At 29.3% G+C, this 27,038-nt stretch overlaps 1 protein-coding gene across 4 annotated transcripts in view; it reads right to left on the reverse strand.

The window, feature by feature from the left end:
- Positions 1 to 4,812: 4,812 nt before the first annotated feature.
- The window catches only part of Kibra (WW and C2 domain containing protein kibra), a 28,658-nt gene continuing 6,432 nt past the window's right edge, over positions 4,813 to 27,038 (reverse strand). For 3 of the 4 annotated variants that reach the window (XM_074255248.1, XM_074255246.1, XM_074255247.1), the window contains exons 4-13: positions 23,872 to 23,981; positions 23,578 to 23,672; positions 9,899 to 10,007; positions 9,630 to 9,789; positions 8,054 to 9,529; positions 7,876 to 7,962; positions 7,212 to 7,401; positions 6,453 to 7,127; positions 5,631 to 6,106; positions 4,813 to 5,531 (exon numbers count right to left, since the gene is read on the reverse strand). In XM_074255248.1, the coding sequence (XP_074111349.1) occupies positions 5,099 to 5,531; positions 5,631 to 6,106; positions 6,453 to 7,127; positions 7,212 to 7,401; positions 7,876 to 7,962; positions 8,054 to 9,529; positions 9,630 to 9,789; positions 9,899 to 10,007; positions 23,578 to 23,672; positions 23,872 to 23,981 (3,811 nt within the window). In that variant the 3' untranslated portion in view covers positions 4,813 to 5,098. Of the gene's footprint in view, positions 5,532 to 5,630; positions 6,107 to 6,452; positions 7,128 to 7,211; positions 7,402 to 7,875; positions 7,963 to 8,053; positions 9,530 to 9,629; positions 9,790 to 9,898; positions 10,008 to 12,156; positions 13,062 to 23,577; positions 23,673 to 23,871; positions 23,982 to 27,038 lie in introns of those variants that run through there. The other variant, XM_074255245.1, reaches the window with a different exon arrangement.

The following is a 27,038-nucleotide window of genomic DNA, read 5'->3' on the forward strand; positions in this document are numbered from 1 at the left end:
GCTCGAATCTGCCGCTTGCATTTTCGGCTTTTATTTGAACTAGTATTATTATTATGTAGAATGAGTTGAGTGAGAAGTAGAGCGTACGTAGCCAACCAGTTGTACACTGCACTACTGATCATGTTATATATTAAAGAAAACTCTGTACAGATATATGTATCATATATGCGAGGTATATATGAAAATCAATTTAGCAGATAATAATTAATTTAAAAAATTTTTTTTAACAAATTAATTATGGCAAAAAAATGATACCAAATAATTGACATTTAGAAAATTAAAAAAGTAAAAAATGTAATTTTTCAGAAATAATTTTTTGGAGCAAATTTATTTATATGAGTTTAATTTATATGAGATTTTATATTTTATATTTTAATTTATATGAGAATTTATATGAGATTAAAAAATTATTTATATGAGTTAAATTATGTTTATGACATATTGCTGAACACAATGTGAAAAAAATTATTTTATTTAGAAGAATATTTTTATCAAAATGCCTGTTTTATTTCAAAATATTCAGTTTTCTTAATTTGAGAAATTAATTTATGAATCAATAAATTAAAACTTTATGACATTAAAGTTAGCTGTCACTTCACAATTGTTTTAATTTTTTTTAACAAATAAATTATAGCAAAAAAAATTATTAAAAAAATGGCCTTGTAGAAATTTTAATAAATTAAAAATGCATTTTTTTAAAAAGTAATTTTTTAAGACAAATTTTTTTGTTCAAAAAAATTAAAAAATTATCAAATGACAGCTAACTTTTGTCCTAAAACTTTTTGCAGAAAAGCAAAAAATTATTCAAAAGGAAAAACAAAAAATCGTTTTCAAAGCAGATACAAAAATCTTAATTCAGAGAATAAATTCTTGAACTAAGAAAAATCGTTTTTTTTTTTTTTTTTTTTTTAAACAATTTTCATGATATTAAAATTAGCAAATGCCTGACGGATTTTTGATTTTTGAAAAATTACATTCATAGTTTTTAAAATTTTTTTTTAATTTTCATGATCATTGATCTTCTCAGCTCAAGATAATTATTTATCTTCAATCAAGTTAGTTTTTTATAAGTGAAAAGAAATTTTTTCAAGTTTCATTTTTTAATACAATTTTTGACCTTACAAAAATTAAATGTGTTCACGAAGACACCCTAATATAACTACAAAAATATTGTTGATTTTTGCTCTTATTCTAGTAATTTAAATAACTCATTTTTATTTTCAAGTAAACTTATATCATAATCCATTAAAAAAATTGATTTTAAGAATCTGATTTTTATAAAAACAGAAATCAATGACATATGAAGAGGTATATTTAGAATTGTTAAATGTAAAGAACACTTATGGATGTAGGGTACAAGAAAATACTCAGTACAGGTCTTGAAAAGGAAGCGCCAAGTTAAAAGGAGCTGACGAAATTCGAAGCTTCTCGATTGGAACGATTTCAATTCCATCTAATACGCTATTTTAGATGTAACACACATTCCAATTTTATTTTTGAGATTTCTTAAAATTTACCATATCAATTAATGTCAAACCTTATTATGGATTCTGGAGGTTAGTACATGTGTTGAAGTTAATTAGGGTGAAGCAAAAGGATTTTCTTATTTATTTAATTTCGAGTTACTTGTTTTGCTGACTTTGACTGAATTGGTAATCTTAAATTTATTTTTCCAAGCAAAAAAGTGAATAAAATATTTATATTTTTTGCGCATAAGAAATAATTATAACAACATTAAAAACTTGAAGAAGTACTTATAAACGACTTTTGTGTTTAACTAGACGCTAACTTCTTTTGTTAATTTTCTGTAAGGATGTTTTTTGCTGTCCCAGTCATGTTTTTATTAGAAAAATTGTTATTTTGTAACTAAAAAAAATTTATTACAAAAGTAAAAAAACATTTTTATTTAGAACATTGAAAACTAAAATGAAATGCATTTTGATTTTTTTGCTATAAATTCGTAAACCACCGGAATAACAGTCCCCTAGGCTGCCCCATTCCCAAAATTGAAACTTTAAAATTAAATTTTAAATTATTCTTCCATAATATATAATTTAATCCATAATGTTTATACACTTAATTAGTTAATTAACAATCTTCTTCAATAAAAAGTACCGAAAATTAATTTGTTTCATTGAATTTATTAAACGAAAGTTTGTTCCAGGCGTTTTAAGAACAGTCCCCTGCCAGAAGTTCAAAGCCAAAAAAAAAATCCAGCGTGTTATTTTATCTTTTGTAAAGTTTATAAGGATCTAACAAGCCTTAAGTTAATAACCATAGGGCTATTAGCGCTTTATCGTCAGTTTATTTAGTGTCAAAAACACCGTTTGTGCTGGAAACATGTGTCTGGGTCACGAGAAACTCAGCCCTCTGGCAACTATTTTTATTTATAAAATTGGATCCATAAGTCTTAATATTATTTTAATTAATGTAAATATTCATTGAGAACTTGAAAAGTTGATTTTTCTCAATTTAATTAAAAAAAAAACAGTCCCCTGTCATGTTATATGGCAAAAGATACACAAATATCGAGAAAACAAAAATTTAATTGGCTGAGTATTTATTATCATTAAGCTGATAGTTTTATAGCCCTTGTTAATTTTTTTTCTAATAAAGTCAAAAATAATTTGATCGGACAATTTTGTACAGATTTAAGACGTCCTTACAGAAAATTACTCATTCAACTGATGTTTAAGACCAGTTTTTAAACCAGGATAAAATTTTATTCAATACTTAAATATATCTATATGTTTTAGGCAGATAGACTCACTGATGAAAATAATTATATTTTGGATGAAATTTTATCCCAGATTAAAAAACTGGCCCTAAATCAATATTGGTTGAATAAAAAATCTGTAAATGCAGTGTTTTCTATCTAGATAAGCCACTTATAATAATTTACCCTGATATGTTTTATTGTCTATAATATTATCTGTGAAATAGCTTTATAAATTCTTAAATATTTTGATGTTTTCATATACACTCGGTTTGCACTGACCTAAAAGTTTTTTCTGCCCAATGCAACAAAATTTTTAAAATTCTTCAGAACATAATTTAATAGAAGGAAAAGTTTTAACAAAAGCATTGCAAATAAGAATATTAAAAAAATCATGGAATTAAATCAAACAGTTCATAAATTTTTATGCTACTATACTTACATTGGTTCCATATGATTTCATATTCCATGGGTTCCATATGATTTTTCCATCGATATTGAAATAACCGGAATGAATAGTTGATGCTAAAGTAGTTAGTTCTAAAACCGTCCGTTACAAATAAATGTACAAAGAAAATATCCAGATTGCTTATAAAAAAATTTTTTTAATAGCAATTAACTATAAATTTTAGGTTTTTATAAAAAAACTAAAAAAATAAAAAAAGAACTTGATTGAAAACAATCATTAGTATCTCTGAAAGGAATCCAAGAATTTTGAAGTTATTTGTTTAACAATAGTTATTTATGGTGAGTTGCAGAATAAATAATTTAGGTACGATATGAATGAGCTCGGAATAATCTGATGAAACTCCTACAAGTTATATTGCGACACAAAACAGTCCGAGACGAATTCTACAGGAAACTGATAGCATCTTTTGTTACTTTTCTGATTCTTAGCATATGATATTTGTGCAGCTCATGATTTAAAAATTCCATTTCTGAAGATATTTAAAACTACCATATTATTAGTTTAAAAATAAAAACATCAGTAGTCATAATGAAAATTAATAATGATTCAAAGAGACTTTGGAAAAGTATAGTAGAAAATAAAAATTCTTTAGTTTTTTAACAATCATTAAATGAACTGATTTATCTCAAAATACTATTTATATATTTTTTTTAATAATATTATTTATGACCAAAATAAGAACATTTATAATAAGAAAAAGTTACGATCATGATTTAATCTGAGACCTTACTTCTTATTGCATTTTAATCATATAAATTTTTCAATAAATAAAAACGTTATAAATTATAAGTAACAAATAATAAATTTGTATTCAATCAATAAATATTTTTACTTTTAACAATATTTCATTCACGAATTGACTAATTAGAATATTTTTCACAGCGATTAAATTGTTTAATTAAACAAAAAAAAAAATTTAGTTTTTGAGGCACTAGTAGAGCATAGCCTCCACGCGTTCGCGCTTAAGACATGCAAAAATAAAATCACATAATTCTATGCGATCGAGTTCGATATTCTCTCTATAGCATGCTCTTAATTTTAGATGATGTTTTTATAATGAACTATTTTATTGTGATTGCTACAAAATCAATTTTAAATCAATTTGATTCATTAAAGAAAAAATATTAGAGAAAACTACATAATAAATTATTTTTGTTTTTAACGCTATTGTCGGCAATTGAAAAAAATTGAGAAGTATCAGTTAAAGAAAAAGTTAAGAAATTTTATCTACATAAAAAATTGAATTATTATTATTGTAGAAATAAAATTTTAAAAATGTACAATTGTGTATTGTTTTCATCACAATTGACTCTTTACGGATTATCCAAGTTTAACAATTTAACTTCAATATAAACTTTTGTTTATTTGTATAGGACTGTTTTTTTTTTTCCAACTCAATTGAAATATTAAATTCGCAATTTGATTAAAAATCATGAACAAAGCATAGATAAGAGCTAACTAGTGCACTCAGAATTTGATATACGTATATCAGCTCATCAGTAGATCATGCGCTTATAAGATGCCTTTTTATCTATCTTAAAAATTATAATACCAAAAAAAAAAAAAAAAAAATTATAATAATAAAACCAATGGGATCATTCATAACATTTAAATAGTTTTACTGACATTATTGACGGAATTAAATAATTTATGTATTGATATTTACATTTTTTCATACTTAATATATAAAATTTAAGATCATCGCAATCATGAAGTTTTTGATCATTTTGAAAATTGTACAAATGCAAATTTTATAATAAATAATTGTTATATTCTATACGTACATTGTAAAAAATTGTGTCTAAAAAATATTTGTTTTAAAATTTACAATGTAAAAAATAATATTAATTATTTCTACGTTTTTATTTATTACAACTATTTGAAAATGATCGGATTAAATCTTTTTTCCTTTTTCAAACTTCAACACCTAATATTCGATCAACGACATACTCGTACCTTTGCGAGTTAGTATTTTCTGAAGTCTTATCACTTTCGGCCCCTTCTATTAACTTATCGGATTTTTCGATTACTTGTGTCGAATTCACGGCGAGATGTGTATCAACTGGTTTTTCTTCATACATGCCATTTGATGAAGATACTAAAATTTTATTATTAGACTTCATTATACTACTATTTGTTCGTGCATTAATTAATGCTGTGTTAATAGCAGCATTTTCTTTTAAAAGTTCGTTAGCTCCAATTTGAGATTGTGATGAAAAGTCCCCGCTATTTGCTAAGTCTGAAGTATGTCTTCTGTATTGTATTGTAGATAATTCAGAGTTTGAATCATCAGGTGGTAGTACCGGAACGCTTAAATTAACACGAGTAAAGAAAGCCATTTTTTCTCTGAAAATTAAATAAAAAAAAAAGTTAATCTTTTTTTTTTTTCTTTTTCTTTTTGTATACGTATTGGTATTATGTATTATGGATTATAAAAGTACTTACTTGAAAGAAATAATATCTGGCTTGCCTTTTCCTACTTTGGTTTTTCTGAGTTTATATATTTCTTTAGAAGTTTTCTTTAACATTTTTTCGACTTTTTTATCTTCCAAACTTTTACCATTTTTAGTGATTTCAGCTTGTGCTATGAGTGCTTGAAATTTATGATCCTCAAGTACCCAAGAAGCAAGATCTGCATCACCCTTTTCGCGTGCCTGTTCTAGCCTTTGTTTCAATTCACGTAACCTATTTAATTCGTCGTGAAGGTTATTGAGCTTAGCATGTTGAGCTTGAAGATCAAGCTCAAGATCGAGAGATGTTCTCGCGGTAGGTAATTGTGTAGTTTTCTTTGAAGCTGTTTTACAACTCAAAGCGGAAGATGGACGTCTCCAACGAAGAGATCGCCTTTCTACAGAATTTCGTTGAAAAGGACCTCCTCTACGGTAAAGTGGCATGCTACTGTCACTATCACTGCGATTCAACTGTAAGTTAAAAAAATTTATGAAAAATTATTATTTAATATTTATGTTACAAATTTATCATCTCTGATAGCCAAGTTGGTCGCAACCTTCCGCGATTTACTGCCGCAACTTGTTCATCAAGTTGTCAGCAAAAATTACTTTGAAAACTTTTTAACATCAAGTTGACAAAAAGTTTCTCAAGAAATTTCGCGACATATTTCGACAGTAGATTGGTCCTCTTTTTCTCAGAAACTTGTAACCAACTTTATGCCAACAGTTGCAAATTCGGAACTTGACTGCAAGTTGTCACTAACTTTATTGGTCTGAAACTCTGGCTATCAGAAATCATACACTCTAACTGACTTACCCGACAAATATAATGATTCCTACTAACAGCAGCACTTGGTGAAAATGTTTGACTTCGTTTAATAACGATAGAGTTCTTATCATCATGTACCGCGCCAAGAACAATTCCAGCAGCTGATAATTTTCTTTGTTTACCTTGTTCTGGGATGAAAATACACTCAGTATTAGTTTCTTTATCCTGAGTTTGATTAAATTCATCTATCAGTCCTTCCTCTTCTTCATGTTCGAGAACATCTTCGAGTACGTTATCATCCATCATAAATTCAACCAGTATACCTTCTCCATCACTATCTTCGCTTCCACTGTCACTGTCTCTCTCTTCATCTTCTTCTTCAGGACTACCTAAACAATTAGCAAGTTCTTCTAATCGTAAAGAAACAACTGTTTGTAATTCATCGCAGCCTTGATTTCTTGTAAGAGTTGATGTCTGTGAACTGATTATTGTACTTTCATCACTACTTTCTTCTTTCGTATTTTGTAAAGAAACACCACTTCGATAAACAGAAATATCTGACTCTTGTTTGTCGTGTTTAGGAAGTTTAGATGATATCGAGCTCGTATTCGTACTTGAACTACCAGATGCTGACAGTTGCATGAAACGGAAGGATAAAATATTATACCACTTTACGCTTGGTGATTCAGGACTAAAGTCTGCAAGTGAGACTTGGGCTGATCCCTAAACAAATAATCAAAATTATCAGATACTTATTTTAAATTAAGACAATTGAATTTGAGTGATTAATTTAAATAATTAAATTACCAAGCACTCCTCAGGCTCATCGCTTATACACCATATATTAACTTGCAATGTTTTCGTGTAAAGTTTATTAAGTGGCACAGCAATAGGAAAGCTCTCACCGAATGTTGGCTTACGAAGATCCACGATGGGTTTTGTACAACACATGTGGTTGATTGGTGGTTGCATTGGCAATAGAGCTGCTTTGATGTACCTAATGAAGAAAATAGATTACATAAATTAATACTATTTATTACGAAAATTAAATCAATAACGTGTTCAAAGCTTGTGAACCTTAAAATTACAAAAAGTTTTGAGATTGATCTGTAGAACTAAAAATTTTTTACTTTCTGATATCTTTAATCAAGAATTTTTACATAATTTTAAATTTTCAATTTATATTTATTAGTTTTTAATTTGTATTAAAATAAACTTGTATTTATAATCTATCATGTGCATACGACGTAGTAGGAAAGAATTATACTAAGAGACGAAACTAATTATTTCAGGAAACGTATTTTTGACATAATATTAAGAATTTGAGTTTCATAAATAAAAAAGTATAGCAAAATTACTAAAATGTAATAGCAAAAGAACAAGATAAAATGATAATTAAAAAAAAAAAAAAAAAAAAAAATGTTTAATATCTACTTTTATTTATACTGCTAAAAATAAAAATAATACTTACACTTTACTATTTTCAGGTATAAACAGCGCTGCTAAATTTCTCGCTCTTTCAATTCCGATGTGAAGAAGTCCATCACTTACGGAATATCTAAAGATAATGATAAAAATTTTTAATACATACGTATTATGGTAAAAATATTAATTTAATGTAATTTTGTATGAAAATAAAGTCTATTTACCTTAATTTAATTTGCACTTGTGCAGTTTCTAGATTCATATCTCCAAAGGCAAGAGTATTAACATTTAGTAACCCTGAAGGCTTCTTTCTATTGGAAGCTTCAAAAACTCCAGAATCTCCAGCAACACTTTCATCCGAAACAGCAGCAGATACAGACCTAGTATTAGTTCCCGAACTGCTTGCTCTGGATCTACTGCCCATGGGTGGTGGTGTTTCACTAATAGGTGAAAGTGGTTCTTGTGGTAATGAATGAGCGGGCCTTCCCAGTCCACTACCTTGAGACATATTTCCAGATTGCATATCAAGAGGTGGCTGTGGACTTGCTTTAAGACGTTCAATTTTCTGTTCTTGTATAGCTTGCTGACTAATTCGAAGTTCAGTTAATTTATCCTCCAATTGAAAACGATCAATATGAGAAGTAGTAGTTCCAAAAAGCCTTTGTTGTTGTCTTCTTTGCATCTCTACTTGTTCATAAGCTGGTGGCGGTCCTACAGGAGCGTTCTCATACAAAGGAGAAACTGGAGGACTAACACTGGACAAACTAGATCTTGGTGAAAGACTTGGTTGTGACCGACCGGATGATGGAGTTCCTGTGCTGCCTAGATTTTGTTCAGATCCACGTAAAAGTCTCTCAACGCGTCTATGAAGGTCTACCATGTCTACGGGACGTTCTTGTTGAGTTGAACCAAGACACTGTGGACTTCCATATATATCTGTGAAGCTAAGACCTGAGCTAAGGCTTCCTTTGCTGCTTGTCGTGCTGAGACTTCCTAAGCTTGAACTACTACTTACAGACAAGGTGCTTGCACTCAGTGTTTTTAATTGACTTTCTAACATGGTCATTGATCTAAGGGCATCTCGTAGTTGTTGTAGTAGCAATTGCCTTTCTTCATGAAGACGCACACGATCAGTTATAGTTTTATTAGACAGTTCTAAAGCGTTAGTAAGGTCCTGCTCTAATTTACGAATTTCACACTGAATTTTCTTCATATCTTGCTGAGTTCTTGTACGAGGTGTAATGCTTTTAAGTTCTCGAAGAAGCTGTTCTTTTTCTTGAAACAGTAAAAGCTTATCTTTATCACTTTCCGTTTGACCCGGCGTAACTTTTTCCTCCAAATCAGCCAACTGTTGTTGAATATGTTGTACTCGCTTACGAGCTTCATCATATTCTAACCTCATACGTGCCATTTCAGCTAATCTCGTTCCAATAGATCCTAATTCACCAGATAAATCTGTTTGAGATGCGGTACTTAATTTATCCTGTGGTAAACTCAGTGTACTAGCATCTGGGCTGCTTTCACACAATTGTAATCTTGTTAGCTCATCTTTCAATTGCGCTAAGGATTGCATTAATTCAGCCTTTTCTTTTTCACCAGAACTTAAAGACTTTTGAATATTTCTCAACTCGGTCATTATAGCTTGGGCTTCCGTTATATTGTAACAACCACCTTGATGGGCACTTAATTTTAATTCCACACTGAAAAAAATATTTAATGTTATTTTATTGTGAAATATATAATAAATAATTATTTCCAAGGACGATAAAAAAATAATACATAATGCAATAACGTTATTACCTTGCTAATGTGTCAACTCCACGTTGTGTACAGTTCATTTCAGCTCTTATCTGTTCTAATTCTCTCTTGAGTCTTGATACTCGACTCCTTGCCAAAGCTACGTCAGACTTAAGAAGATCAGGATCATATTTTGTACTAAGAGAACTTGAACTTGAGCACACTACAAAAATTAATTTAATTTAATTTTTTTTTTTTTTTTTTTTTCAATAAGTATAAGATGATTCTGACAGATAATTTCATAAATACAAAAAACGAATTTAAATACTTACAACTTGTACGTGACGCTCCAAGGGTTGTGAGAGCATTGTTAAGGTGATCATACTCATCTTGAGCTAAACAAAGCCTCTGTTGCTTGACATCATAAATTTCTTTCTTTGCCTGAAACAAAAAATGAAATTTATTTCTTAGATAAATTTTTATATTAGATGTGAGCAAATGAACATATAAAAAAAATTAAATATGATTTGTGAAGTGATGAATCAGGATATAGAGTATATTCAGCATAAGCCTTTGACAGACAAATTGTGCTGTCAAAGGTAGAGCCACGTATACACTTGTGTCCAAGTAAAAGAATAATAATTTATGTATTCTCCTTACAACTCCTTATAACTCACTACATCTTGAATTAAATTATGTAAACACATAATTCAAAAGTTCACTTTTTAGAGAAAAATGAAATTAAAAAAAGGCGTCTTCACTGATCTTATCTACTTTGACATTGGATCACCTCACCACTCAATTATAAGTATCATAAATTTTTTTCTATAATGTAGAAATAGTACTTTTACTATAAAAACATTTTATTTAATTTATATTGTTAAATTTACTAAATTGTGCTATCAACCATATTTAGAATACGGATATTGTGTACTTTTATTTTTACAGCTACAAATATAGTCGTTTTATTCTAGGGTTGATCAATGAACTTGTCGTAAATAATTAACGAATACGAGCGTAACATAATAACATAAAAGATTCAAGAACTATTTCGTAAATGGAGAAGGAGTCACATAAACTATACAATAATATTTAATCAATAATACACGTGGGACTTTTTTTTTTAACCGATTCATTTTTTATGTTTATGAAGATAACTGTGACACCTGGGTATTCAAAATCAAGTGACATTTGAAAAATTGAGTTATGAAATGTTGTATCTCTCAAACTATTTAATTAGTTATTGTGTTGATAAATCTAAACATCATATGCCTCCGAAAATCAGTTTTTTAAATTACATTGAATCTACTTAACAGGTTTTAAATCCACAACTATTTAATTAACTTAGTTAAATGTATCAAGTATTTATTTATTACAAAAGTTATGAATTTTCTAAATTCTCAAGTTATTTTAACTTTTTATCCAAGTGATTTTGAAGTTGAAACCGATAGATTTTATAATTGTGTTTAGATTTTTATTAAGAAGGGTTCCCTGGCATTGCAGTTTCGGAAATTCCTTTTAAACAAATAGAAATTTCCTAAAAAACGCTTTGACATTTAATAGATTTATAAATAATCTATTAAATGTCAAAGCGTTTTTTTCAAAATTTCTATTTTTAATAACGAGAAATTTGATTTTTAAGTTTCCATTTACCGTGCTAGTGCAACAAAGATAGTACGGTTTCTCTCAACGAGTGTGAATAGAGAAACAAATGGGAACTGTTCTTAAAAAAATATTTAAATGTTACTTGAAATCCGGTTGAATTCAATCAATCCACCCGTTTGAGAGTCATAAATGAAAAATTACAAGAAAAAAAAAATTTATTCTTAAAATTATTTTCTGATTTTTCAACTGAGATTTTTAAAATCAAATTCATTCTTGAGCTTAAAAAACTTCATTAAATTCTGTTAACAGATATAAAAAAAAATGTTAAGAAACGTTAAAGCTAGTTTTAGCACAATTTCAATGAAATCACTTATTTCTTCCAATAAATATATTTGAGTAAAAATATATTAATTAAATATTAGAATATGATGCAACTTCAGAAATGATCTAGATTTGCTTTATATGAATATAATAATGCAGTGCACAGATAAATATATATACTGATTATCACCAAACTCAACACTGGTTATCACAAAATTTACAACCAAAATTTATAAAATAAAACATGATAAAAATTTATTCTAGCATCAATTATTTGTCACTATTAAGATCATCTTTGAAGTAACTGAAAACAATTAAATACTGATTTCTTATAAACTTCGTTGATTAGATCACACAAACAAAGGTATAAATTAAGCATTAAATTTTTCAGGTAATTATCTAAAAAATTTTAAAGTAAGAAACTCAACTCAGGTTGAGGCGAATATTAGATAACTTCCGATATTATATTATTAGTGATCAATTCTTGTATATTGCACTCATTTTTTTTTATCAATTGCTTTGTCCGTAATCCTTTTCTAAGGAAAAACGAAATAATATCCGTAGTAATTATATCATTAAAGTTGATTGAATACGAAAGCTCTCCCTTGATACCGTAATAAATATATGATGATATAAAAAAAAATATTCTAAAAACACCGCTTACGTATTCGCAATAGTAGTAGGCTGTAGAGTCACTATCATTTTGCCTGTAGCATTGTTCCCAGTAAAACCTTTGAATTTGTTCATCGTTTTCATAATCATTATGATAACACACTCTCATACGATAATTAGATACGATATTTTCGTAAATCTGTTCTTCTTGATGATTTTGATGATTATGATGATTATGATGATGTTTTTGATGTTGTTGATAATGTTTAGATATGTGTTTTTGGTTTTGATGCTGATGAAGTTGATGTTGTGGATGGTGTTGTTGTTGTTGTTGTTGTAACTGATGGTAATTCCTCTGATATTGTCGTTGATGATATTGGCGTTGATGTCTTTTATTATTAATGACAGGGTAGCCTGAGCCCAAGTTGTAGTTATCGACATATGTACGGTACTGCTGGGCTGGGACAAGTACGCACAATGTATACTGTGGGTCCATGCCGGTACGTGACTTTTGAATTAGTACACTTAAAGTAGTTATTCGCAATGTGAATCCACGTCGTGCGGATCACCTCATCTTCGCGAAGGTTTCCTCCAGACTGTTCGGTTGTGGGCCCAAAATTCCAATCCCCACTTTTGGATTTCAATTTTTAAGGGATCCCCTTTTTTTCTCTTTCTTCCCTCACTTCTTGCGTACTCGCTACATCCTCCGATGGACAACAAACGAGAATGCCTTCTCTCGATCTAGACTCCTTCTCCATTTACTCCTTCTCACTGATCTCTGTTTCTTCTCTCGTCCTTATATTTCTGAAATCCCTTTCTGCCTTTTACTCTTTAGTAACGATATCGTTTCTTCTCTTTTACTCCAACATTTCGCATTCGTCTTCACTCCAACCAACACAACCAATCTGGCCGCGCGTGTGCGCAAGCGTTTTCCTTGCTCGATGTAAAAAGACAAACCTCATCTCAAGTTTGCAGGCTCGTACCCTGCTATTTTAAAATACCCCGAGTAATTCCACCTAAATAAAAATTATTTTATCCGTCAATATCATTTTATTTATAAATAAATAAATAATTAAACAAGTTAACTATTGAAACTTTTTTTTTTTAAACATTAGTCCACTTAAATACAAAAATGAATAAACTATTATGTATAGTATATATTTATTGCTGCGTTGGAGGACCCATCACGCTCAAAGAATGCGGATTGACGGGTAAAAAGAGTAGCATTATTGTACGGGCAAGATGAAGTAGACATAGGGCCCGACTAGGTCGCGGTTCGACCCTGTACCTGGTCAGCGATATTTGCGTCGTAGTAGAGTGTAGTAGTAGAATCGACCTTGAGGTTGCGGGCATCATGGCACCGACCACGATGGAATTTCTGAATATGTCCGCATGTTTTCGTTTTTTATTTTCTATTATCCCTTACATTTACGAGTTCTTAATCTAACCCTCTAATCGTATTTTCAATTTTATTCGACTTATATTAGTTCTCATCATTGAGCAAAGATTTTTTTTTGTTTCTGAAAATTTTTTTTATTATTTTAAACCTATAACTAATTTACCTTTATATGAGCCTTTTTTTAAAAACAGCAGTAATCTTTGAACTGAGTATAAAATTTATTATAATTACAGGCTTGCTTAGTTTGCAGGAAAACGATACTTTTGTATTCAAAGTATTTTTGTTTCTCTTTTTTTTTTTATACTAAAAAATAAATTCTTGAAATTGAAATGTTTATGAATTAAGAAATTATTCTTGGTTTAAATTAATTTTGCTGGGTTCAATTTTTTTTTTTTTTTTTTTTTTTAAATAAAGTAAATTTTTTTATCACTGCAAGAAGAATTATATAATATCTTTGAAAATTATAATTACTATAAAAAAAAATGATTTAATTATTTACTATCATAAAAAATAATTAGAAATAAATTTTATTTAACGTATTCTGAATTTGATCATTATCATCATATGTATAAAGTACTCCAAAAAGCAATAAAATTTCAATGATTCTTGATAAGTTAGGAATGTTAAGCCTCTACAAATAAATTTATGTTACAGATTTATAAATTCCCAAAAAAATTTTTTAAATTCTTGTGATAAATGAAAAATCATCTTTTCAGTGTATAATATTTTTCTCTATTTCACTTTCTGTGGCATACACCTTTCAATCTAGCAAACGAGACTACCTTGGTAAAAATAATGAATAAAACAAAAAGAAACAGAAGAAAATTATGGAGAGAGTGGGAAGAGTTAAGAGCACTGGGTATTCTTGTATAAACGACAGCAATTTATGGATTCCGAGCTATTTATACACGAAGCGCTCTCTCACGCACGACGTACGGGGTCCACGAACAACCTGACTGTTCGTCCGACTCCTGAATTCCAGAGCAATCTCTCTGCCACTCCAACTCAAAGAATCATCACGACAAAGAACAGGAACCATTTGAGGAATTTTTTCCTTTTGAAATTCTATTTTTCAATAGCTATGCACTTTCATTTCAACTGTTGAAAAACTAAATTCGTGATAAATTTTCAAGCTGATGAGAATTTACCACTTGGAATTTGATGTTTAGTTGTACACAATATTAAATTTTCTTAGAGTTATATTTAATTAACAGTCATATTTTGTACTTAATATATTTCAATCTCATATTATACAACAAATAAAAAAAATCCACAATTTTTTTTTCCATATGATCTTGGAATTTTGTCAGACAATGGCAAAGTAAAGACTACTAAAATTTCAGTTCTTAACTAGACAAAAAAGAATTTAAAAAAAAACGCTCTGCTACGGAATAGATTTTTTAATTATCTATTTTGTAGCAAAGCGTTTTTCGAAATTCTTATTTGTTTAAAAGAAAAAACTGCAATAGCTTTGTAATCATGAGTGCAACAGGGATAGTACCGTTTCTCCCAGTAAGTACGGCGCGAGAAAAAGAGGGGACCGGTTGTAAATATTAATAATTTCAATTTAAACATGAGAAAAATATTTTTTGAACTTTGGAATTTTATATCTTATCCTACAAACAACGTATTGAGAAGCGTGATGCATATTGTTGTAGAAAATTGAACGAGCTAAAGAAATGTGCCTTATGATTTTTTGATAACTTATTTTTTCAAAATTTAGTCAAGGTTAAAATGAGATATATCCTAAATTTTCATCTTCGGAAAAATTATTAAGATAAAAATTTCTCATATATTTTGAAGAACATTTAATTCTGACTGTATTACAACCAAAGAAGCAAATAAATTCCAATGAATAAAGAAAAATTTGGTAGTGTTTACAAATTTGCAGCTTTAACATTTAAAATTTACAACTTTAAAAGTTATTTCTATTTATATTGAAAACTTGTAAACGTTTTTCTTTCAAGACATTTTTGGAAATTTTCTCTCCATACATGAATAAATTGATATGGATTTTAAAAAGTGATATCAGTAATAACTTTAATAATTTTCTTTATGTATAAGAAACTCTAAAATATAAATCTATGGAAAAAACTTTTAATTTCAAGGATAGTTTGTTAAATCATGGTTTGTTGTGAGTATAAATATTAAATATTGATATCTATTAATTGACATTACATCGTCCTGACACCCGAATCTGTTTGAAGGGTGAGTTTTTTAAAAATAAAATAAGAAGAATAGATACGATTATTTCTTTTGAAATAGCCTGACTTGGCTTAAAAGATTTAAGATATCACGCGAGGAAAAGATAAAGTATAAAGCCAAAGAGAAAAAAACGGAAAGAAAGAAAGAGAGCAAGAACGATTTGAGATTATAAGTGAGAAAGAGGAAGAGAAGCAGAATGTGAAAGATATCGTATAATAGGAAGGAGGTCTGTTCCAACCGGGAGAAAAAGTCTTGGAATGCAGCCGAGTGAGGAATTCCGGCCCCTCCCGCATATTTATCTGCGCACAGCTCTCGAGGGCCTTTCGGCCAAGTGAGATTCTTTTTATAATGCGCAGATACTGAGTAGAGGTGGGACAACGGTCCACGGATATACGCCGGACATCAGGCGATACTAGTGTGAAGCATTCCAAGAAGTAGGGATGTAAACGATGCTACCACTTGGAACAGTAAAGATACACTAGATTTAAAGAATGTTTGCTTATCATCCCAATGATTTTAATTAATGTAACTTGCTCAATCTTACACCCACTGTAATAAAATTTCATTTTTTTTCGAACTGTACTCAATATACATTTATTTTCTCTATTTCAGTAGAAAATGTAGTTTAAAGAATAAACGGGATTTAAAATTTTTCCTTTCTAATATAATGAAATGAGAAAAAGACTTGAAAAACTAAAGAAGAATTAAATTAATGTTTCTGGTGGGAAATTTTACCCCAACTCTGCAATTAAAAAAAAAAAAAGATATGTCAGTTCTTTTTGTGGAAAATCAAAAAATAGTTTTGCTCCTGCTGAGAAAATATTAAATTTTGTTAAGTCACATGTCATTATCCTTATGAACAGCGACATCTGCTGTTTTTGAAAAGATTAGAAAGGTTAATAAAATACCTATAAAAGACTGACATCTAGCGTTATTTCCGTGAATGAAATATTTCGTGGAATTTTTTCTTGCCTTCAAAGGATTCAAATGATGGTAAAAACAAACAGGTGATAAAAAAGAAAAAGGATTTCAGCAACAAGTGAAAGATACTTTTTTGGTTTTTTTTAATTTCATTATCTTATTTTAACCATATTCATTTTTTTGCATTTTAAATTAATTTATTTTCATATTTTTCTATTATAATTTTTTTTTTTTTTTTAGGAACCTATTGAGATTTTTTTATACTGATTAATTACCGTGTCAGCAGTAGTATTTATTTCAAATAAAACCCTTACAATGGATAGAATGCTATCGATGTTTTTTTAAATTGTGTAAAAATGTAAAAAAAACTATAATATTCGTTTCGATTCTCAATAAATGTGAGTATGTAACTAATAACTTTACTGAAGATTACCTTCATCAATTGAAATTGACTTTTTTCCAGAATATGTACAGAGATTTGAAAATTATTTTGAACTGCAGATTCGTTTGGTGGAAAATTAATAGTGTTTCAGATCTCATGAAATTTTTTTCAAGTACAAGAAGAAGTTCAAATTTAATTCTAATCATGTAAATAAGATGTTGCTCAAAACATTGTTTTTATTTAAAAAAAAAATATATATATTTTTTTTTCATTTTAGTTTAAAATGATAGTAGAAATCTATTTCAAATATTATAGAGTTTCTTGGAAGAAAAAATTTTTTTATTAAAATCTTATCATTGCCTTATTTTGCTCACTCCCTACCCTCGCGAGAATATTCGTGAGTACATTACTTGCATTCAAAAAAAATTAATAAAAACGTTTTGTTATTAAAAATGTTAATTTTGAATCACTTTTAAAGAGTTTTTTGAAAATATTCTTTAACTTCAGATGACGACTATTGAAAATTAGATCATTTTCATTTTCAAAAGATAAAAAAAATACTATTATCAAATACTTTAGTAATGAGTATATGCATTTTCAGTTATTTCAGTTTTTATAAACTGTTTTAATTTATCCTCAGATATCGCATTGTGCTTAAAAAAATTAACTAGATTCGAGAGAAAAATTCTCAAACCAAGAAAATCATTTTGAAGAACTTTATTGTTTTGATTTGACAAGTGTAAAAATTTTTGGACAGAAATTTTTCTTGGCTTAAGTAATTATTACTTGAAACAAAATTTTTTTTTTTTCAGTGTGGGTATGAGATACCGAGAATTGTACATATTTTGAAGATTTTTTTGGTAATATCTAAAACATTTTTTTTTTAACAAATCGATTAATTTGATCATAAAATAAAAATTATTGAAATGGACGGGCATGTCCGCGGAAATCGAGATGCCATGATGGCGTGCCACATGTAGGTATCTTTTTGTCAAATCATATGTCAATAATCGATAAGAAATATTAGGCATCGATGATCCGCTGCTCGTTTGTGAAATGCAAACATAAGGTAAAAAAATGTGGCACCTTGCATGGTCATGTGCAAGAATACATGAATAATCCCGTTATACCAACCAAGATTCAATAATATTTTATAAATTCCATCTGGGGGAAATATTTTTGCGTAAAAAAAAAAATTTTTTTTTAAATTGTTAATACTAAATATTGTTATTATCGATGGAAATTCTTCAAACAGCATTAAGAAATATGAGCAAGCAAGACATAGAAATCTGATTAATTTAAAGAGAATATGTAGATTTAAATTCAGAACGTAAATTATTTTTATGTTATAAAAATTGCGTTAAAAAACTTTTTTTTCAATGATCGAAAAATTAATGTTTTCAAAAATTTTATCCTTAAAATTTCCACGTTATAAATTTAATTTACTCTAATAATTTTTTATTTTTATGAATGTATCAATTGATATTTCTTAAACCGTAGACAAATGGAATATCTTTTAAAAGAAACTTATTTATATGTAAATTTATCGATGTGTTACGGTCAACAATTTGTGGAATCACGATATTAAATAATTGTCAAAATTTTTTCAAAGGAATTTAAAAGATTAGTTAGGTTGTTAAATAATCCTAAAATATAAAACTCATGATTAAATTAAAGTTATTTTAGGATTTCAATGATCGAAATTTATTGAATTATGGACAAAACGGACCCGGATTCTTTATTGGTTTAGATTAAAGCGTACACCCACAGCTTAAAAATTATATTTCTAGTCAACTACTACTTGATGGTAACAAAATTCTACTGGGTACCACAGAAAGTCGTATTCTAAAAAAAAAATTAATGTTGTCCTAATCACTTACGATTTACACAATAGATAGAAACATATTCGTACTAAGCTAACCAAAACGACACTAATATTATAAGAGACATTGAAGACAACCCTGATAGCATGTGTAATTTATTGAAACCGGTTAATCCATGTGTTCATAACTGCAGATTCTATATCATTAAAGAGTATATTCAGATAGTAAATATTAAAGATTAGAGACACTCAAATTTTCAAAGGAAAATCAAATTAACTATCAACAGGTGAATTGGGATTTGAAGATAATTAATTTAAATTCATTGGCCAGTAGAAAGAAAGAATAGAATTTGAAAATGAAAATTTCAATTAGTAAATCAGAAAATCTAACAAAATGCGTCTTAAAATCAAAAGATGTGTTAAAATGTTTTGTTTCACTCATAATAAGTATAATAAACCTCGGAATATCAATTAAAAAATTAATTAAGCATATGCAAGATCAATTCGAACAAATAGTTTTAATTCTACAACAATATTAAGCAGATTTGTAAATAAATAATTTTTAACCGAATCTCATTAAAAAAGGAATACAAATAACCTATTTGTAGGAATTTAGAACGAAAAAGGGCTTCCGATGTAAGCGTTTAGGTCGTAGCCAACCAATCACGTGCATTGACCCTCAGGCTAGCAAGGTCACGGTGTCATTGTACTACAGCCATTCGCTTGACATTTTTAACTTCCCGCTAAGAAAATCGAAGATTTTCGAAAAATTGGAAAGTTATTGTTTTTACCTCGTTTTGCAAAAATCGAGTTTTCAACAGATCTCGACGTTTTGAGGTCTCAGGAAGCTTCCCTGACCCTTCCCGCGATAGTGTATGTATGTATGTATGTATGTATGTGCATGCTCGTGTGTGCATGCTCGCGCGCGCGCGCGCGCGTGTGTGTGTGTGTGTGTAAACCTCTCATAACTTTTGAACGGCTTGACCGATTCTATCGCAGTTGACGCTAATCGAAAGGGCTTGATTGAACTTAGATTTTTAATATGGTTTGGACCGATTCGGACCGGTAGATTTTCAGAAATCTCAAAAAAACTACGAAAAAAATTTTTTTCAAATGTGGTTTTTTTCTAATAACTTTTAAACGGATTGACCGATCAATTCCAAAAACTAGTCATCTCTTAACATCAAAAAACCACGTCGATCGCCACCAAGTTGGTCAAAATCGGTTGATTCGTTCGGGAGTTATCGTTGACGAAAAAAATCGACAAAAAGTGTTTTTTTCGGATTACACCGAAATTTCCGGTCTAATCAATTTGTGTTTGAAAGTATATCATAAAATTTGAAAAACTGTGTCGAATGCCGCTAACCGTGTGAAAATCGATTCATTCATTCAAAAGTTATTGCGGTTTGAAAATTAAAAAAATTGTGATTTATAAAAATCCTATCAAACTTTTGAGCTAGGAAAGCTCAAAACTACACGAAAATGAGATTTTTGAGCTCTAAGAGCTCAAAAACATAATAAGTGCAATTTCGAGCGCTTAATTACGAAAGTAGTGGGAAGTTGTAGGGATGGCCTTCAGGGTCAACCGTTTTCTTAATTTTTTCTTCCAGAATCTTCTATATACAGTATTATACTGTTAATAAGTATATACATCCTCATCATTCTTTAACATTGAAACATCTTCTTTATATTTTGTTTATTTTTCTATTTTTCCCAGTACGTTTTTATACCTATTTTAAATGAATTCAAAGATAACAAATGTATTTAGTTATTGTAAATATATATATATTTATCTATTTTGACTGTGAGTAAAAAAAATTATGGAGCCATACAAGAAGTTTTCAGTATAGATATTAGCAATAACTTTTAAAGTTGCAAATTTCTATAGTTAAAACTGCGAATGCATAAATATGTAATCACTTGATTTTTTAATTGTTAAAATTTATTCTCAATTTTTGGTTCTGTATACAGTCAGAATTAGACATTCTTTCAAATAGATGAAAGATTTTCATCTGAACGATGATGATTTTGCCAAAGATGGAAGAAAAACAATTTAGGATGTGTTCAACGTTCACCTCGAATAAATTTTGAAAGTAAATTTATTGACAAATCACAAGACTGATTTTTTGCAAACATTTTTTTACAGAACGTCTAATTTCTTCCTCATTCTTTGTTTTTTATGTACATTTTAGGGAAAAAAATTATTTAAAGTGTTTACATATGAGATTTTTGAGTTTTGAATTTTAAATCCTTCTTTTTCATAACAACTGCATATTTTGATTTTTTTAAAAATATTTGAACAAGATATACCACCATTTTAATAACTCTAAAGCTCAAGTCCGGTAGTAGGAGTTCTATAATTATTATTTTTCTTCGATTTATAAAAATTTGAGAAAAAAATTTCCTTAATAATTGTTAGGAATACCAATTTTTATTGTATATTCAATTTTGAATTAATTTTTAACCGTACCTCGTAAATTTTTTTACGCTTTTTTTAAAAATTTTACATATACGACTACCGGTCGAATTAAAATTTTTGTTCAGAAATTTGTTTCTATTAACTATTGGAATTATTCAATGAAACTTCGATAACTTTGTTTATCAAATCGCTACGAGAGATAGAGGTCGAGGATTCCATTCCAAACTCTAGGGCAGGCTTGTTCGCCTTTTCTCAATCATCATGCTTATTCACTATTTAAACACAGACTAACTAAATGTGTTGTAAAATGAACTATATATGTACATATGTAGATTAGAATGTTTCGTTTGAACACCGAAAAAATAATGACCCTAAAATCTGAGTCCTTAATTTAAATGCTTAGTATTTTTTTTACCATATTTTTATTTTTTACATTTAAAAAGTATGTATCTCAAGTTATACAGTTGTAAAAACCTTTTTTCCAACATTCTAAGAGGTTTCAGAGAAAAAATTTTTATTTTGATTTAAGAATTTTTGAAGTATTTTATTTTGCCCATGTGTCCCATTTTGTCCTTCTTTTTCCTCCCTATACTTTTCAAAATACCTCTTATCGAAAAGCATACTAATAATATGTATGAATTTAATATGATAATATAATAAATCGTTTACCAGATGTCTAGATGAAGTTGTAATACATTTAGCTTGATAAGTTACGATCTTCTTTATTGTTTTAGATTATTTAATAGCTGATATCTTTGAAACTGATTATTTTAGCGATATGAATGTGAAACTAATATCGTTGAAAATTTAATTTATATTAATTTCTATTCATTTTCATTTTTTTTTATGAGATGAACTGTTCTCTTAATATTTTCAAAAGAAGAAATTCGAAATAACAATATGACTTGAAATACATGTTTTTTATATTGAACACATTGAATATAAAAAAAAAAAAGTACTTCGCATAAGAATTAAGAGCTCAAATTTTGAAAGTATGAATTTTTCGATGGCTAGAACAATATTTCGGAGTGTCGACAATTAAAAATAGTCGTTTCAAATGAAGTATTCTAATGAACATATTCTCTACATATATAGAGAAAAAATTTCTTATCTGGAGGATAAGTTTTCTAAAAATTTTTTCAAGAAAATGTTTTTTTCGACTAAAAATATTTCTTTCTCCTAAGCGGCAGAATGGCCGAGCGGGCTAAGTTATTATATCTTTAGTTCGTTCGTACATGATGCCGTGAGGCGAGGGTTCGAGCCCCGACGGTTATTAGAATAGTTCCAAACCAACCGTCGGGGGTCGCTCCGGTAGCCGACTTGTACTGGCATGGGTTTTCTCTGTGGTTTCCCCGTCGCCACTATTCCAACAAGCCATTCGAAAGAGGTTAGAAATAGGGTGAATACAGTACAGAAAGCACAAGTCGGTCCACAGCCGCAAAAAGATAACGCAGTAATTATAACAATTTAAAAAGAGCAGGTTGTGATATCTATGTGCAAAATTGAAAAAGGCAGAAAACTTTTGAACGTAGTGAAAAAATTTGAAAGAAATTCGAACGCAGTGAAATAGAGAGAGGCGGCAGTACAATTGTGAAGAAAAAATTGTAAAAGGCAGTTCTTACTGCTGTACAATGTAACAAATCTATCTATCTATTTCTTTCTCCTTGTTTGAAGTAAACCTTCTCTTAGTATATACATACTTATGAATAATAATGACTCAATTGTTAAGAATTCGGATTATTCTCTTTTTTTTCGAGATATTGTTACGTTAAAAAAGCAGCATTTAATGCCGCAAACCGCTTTGAAATTATTTGATTCGTCATAGAGTTATCGCAGTTGAAAGTATCAAAAATTGTGCTCTATCAGGAAAACTACTAGATTTTTGAGCTTAGAATGTGTAATAGAGCTATTGCTCTATTTTTGAGCTCGAAGGGCTTAAAACCTTGTAGTTAGAAATTTTATAAGCATTTTAAGATTGTATATAGCGGAAAGTTTCAAAGATGATCTGCAGAGTCAACCGTTTTTCAGATTTTCTAAGCTGATATTTAATGAGCGCGTAATAGAAAAAAATATTAGATTGAATATTACTCAATATGTACGGTTCTTTACAAAGATTTGGAACGTCATCATAACATAAAATTGGCAAGGTATATTACAATGTTAATTAATTACTCTTTAAGAGTTATGGTTGTATCTAAACATTAGATAATATTTAAAAGTAGCTAATTTTTAATCACTTTTTCTGAGTTCCTAATATTTTCAAAACAGTTTACGTTTAGATTTATTTACGGAGGAGTAACCTGGAATAAAAAATGAAATACTAACCTCAAGTACGTCTTGCGCAGTTTGCAAATATTCTCGAAGCATAGCTTCTTGGATAGCTCTCCATTCTTGTCTTGGATCTTCAAGCTGGGTTGTTTCTGCAAAATATATAGAAAATAAAATAACTAAATTGTTTCAAACGAAAGAAAATATGAAAATAAACATCTTGGCTAATGAAATTAAAAATAAATTGGACTTTAATAATCGTAGAAAAATCGTATACTTAATTTGCAAAATGGGCAAGTAAAGATAATAATTTAAATTTAATAGTTGTAAAAATAAGACAAAGATACTTACGATTGACATGGTTAATATAATAGGCACCGACATGTTTGTCGCAAGCTTCTTCCCATCCAAGGGGTAATTCATTTCCTATGCAGTCCGCAAAAGTTTGAGGCTTCGTAAATCTGTAATAGAAACCGAATTGGTTTTGAATTAAACACTTATTTGATCCAATAATATTTAATATAATTTTTTGAATTCATTGTACTTTAATTTAAGAAACTAAATTATATCTAAGTGTAAGTGTTCAGTGAACAGGCCCACTCGGATTAATTCGTCCTTAATAGTACATTAATAATTAATAGAACATTTGTAATTAATAGTACATTTTACAGTAAGCATATATCGTTGTAAAATCAAATGCACAAAATTAAATTTTTCCCCAAATAATTCAAAAATAACATTTCAAGAGTTTAAAATTTCAGATCGAATGAATAAAAAAATTTATTCAATAGATGAACAGTTCTTGCGATTTATCGTACCTCAAAAATTAAAATTTAAATCAACGTGTAGAAACTATTTAATAATAGTTATAGATTCTTGTCACATTAGTTAACATAACATAAAGATTAATAAATTATTGATAAGTATTAAGACTTAAGAAAAGGATTAGCTTCAATTTACTGTATAATATGGCTTGGCAATATGTAAAAATTTCAACTCCAAAATACGGAAAATCCGATAGGGAAAAAGTATTATAGCTACAGCACAAATTAATCTTGGTTTCAAATAACTAATAGATAGTACTCTTAGTTTTACAGAAAGAAAAATTTATGAAATGAAGCGTTTAGTTAAAAATTAATATTTCTTTCATTTTTAAAATGCCTACATTAGAGTGCTTTTTTTCAGCTATGCTCATCGAAAATCGCGTCAAATTATAGGAAATATCTTTCTTTCATTATCCATAACTACTTTCTTAACTTATTGTTTTTTTTTTAAAGATGGAACGGTAAAGAGATTTTCCATCAAAATTTAAAATTACAAAAACTTTATCATCAACTATCTCCGGAAATATTGATTTTAGTGACTAGGTGCTCAGGACCTTTTTTTTGTAGAAAATTGAATTTTCTACAAGTTTGTTATTTGTATTTTTTCTGTAGCTCTTGTCATTCACGAAATAAATGCGAAAAAACGCGAATTTCATGGAAAAATTTAGTTTAGAAGCCCTGTACTATCTCGCCGGTTCGAGTTACGGCTTAGCCGAATAGACACTTTTGAAGAGCATTAAATTCTGAAAAAAATCCGTCCATGGTCGAAACGATGCTATAAAACGTCACTGAGATGTAGAAATTTAAAGATAAAAGAATCAGAGTTTCTGTATTTTTTTAATAGGAAATCTTTACACACCTTGGTCAAGGACTTAATATTAATATTAATATTACAATTAGAATTCAAATTTGCGCGTGCATGAATTTAGGATTTGCATATATTTTTATGCTTTGATATATTTGACCAATCAGGTTACGAATAGTTTGCTTACATGATATATTTTCATATTTTTCATCTAAATCTAATAATTTTTCATCCTATCTAAGGGGAAGAAGATCTCGGGTGAAGATTGGTGACTTCACAGACTTCATATCAAAGGAATTTGGAGTAACATCAGGGGTTCCGCAAGAATCACATCTTGGACCTTTATTGTTCTGCATATTTGTTAATGATATTGGTATGGAATTAACATCTGAGTATTCTTTGTTTGCAGATGATTCAAAGATCTATAGATGCATCAGGAACAATGGCGACATAAATGATTTGCAAGAGGATATCAATAAATTATCAAATTGGTGCGAGCTCAACAAGCTAAAATTAAACGTGAAAAAGTGTGCAATAATTAAATATGGAAGGGCTTCAGTGATTAATCAGCAACAATACTCCATTGGCAATGATATTTTATCTCAGGTTGGCGAGATTAAAGATCTGGGAATTTATATGGACAATAAGCTTACATTTGAGGTGCATCTGAATAATATAGTGGCCAGAACTAACCATACAGTTGGTAGCATACTGAGGTCAAGTAAAGACTTCGAGAATGATAAAACACTAGTTTTACTATTTAACACTCTGGTGAGACCGATCTTGGAGTATGGGTGTGTAATCTGGGACCCAATCTACATTTATCAAAGTAAGAAGTTAGAACTGGTAGAAATAAAATTTATAAATCATATTAAATATCGAAATGGTAGGAAAAATGTCTTCATGGACTGTCGTCAGGCATATGAATATACTGGAAATTCTTCTCTGGCTGATATAAGAAAATACCTGACACTCTGTTGTGGAGCCAGTATTCTTAACGGATATTTGGATGCTCCGAACCTACTAAAGCGACTTCATTTGGTTATACCAAATAAAAGTCTACGCAACAACAGGGTGTTCGATGTGCCACCAGTAAAATAACGTTACTCTACACGTTCTCCGACATATAGAATATCAAAGGTGATGAATGAACTTGCTGCAGATGTGGATCTCTTTGGTGCAACCATGGGAAGGATAAAAAGAGAGGCCAAACGGGCTATTCTTAAATAATATTTTTGGTGACAATAGTAACTATGTTGAAATATTTCTCTAGTTTTCTTTTTCTTTTTCCTCTTTCTCTTTTTTTTTCTTTTTTTTTAATTTATTTAAGTGGATTTCGAATTCTTGTATGTAGATATTAGTTCTTTATATCACTTTACACTTTTATATGTAAATACTTTGTATAATTGCCGAGTGGCGTTTTTTCATATAAATTGTAACAGGCCGCTTTTAGCGTCACCTGTTAATAAGTTGTTTCCTTATTTAACTTTAATTTTATTTTAAATAAAAAAATTTTCCAGTTGTGAGGAAGGTCATTGGTTGGATTCGCCGCGACCGAGTCGCCCTCACGCGGGTAAAACCGATCGAAGCTCAACTGCGCGCGAAATAAATTTAAATTGCGGTTAATCATTTAAATTAGATGATAAGTTAGTTTTAAGATAAGAAGTATTGTTCGGTACGATAGACGACGGCCATTTTACCCGAGAAGAGGATCATCGACGAGCGTCATCGACGTGGGATAACCCCAAGAGAATCACCGACGACGGAAAGCTGACCCGAGGATCAAACGACGGACTGGTCAGTCTACGGGGCTGAACGAGTGGCGCAGGCGCGGAGTTGTCGAGCTAGCTATTGAGCGAGCCAATGCTCCAGCCAATATATCAAATAAG

This window comes from Cotesia typhae, unplaced genomic scaffold (genome assembly GCF_013202065.1).
Source record: "Cotesia typhae breed Kobodo isofemale line unplaced genomic scaffold, CoteBio_Ctyphae scaffold_13, whole genome shotgun sequence".
Classification (NCBI taxonomy): domain Eukaryota; kingdom Metazoa; phylum Arthropoda; class Insecta; order Hymenoptera; family Braconidae; genus Cotesia; species Cotesia typhae.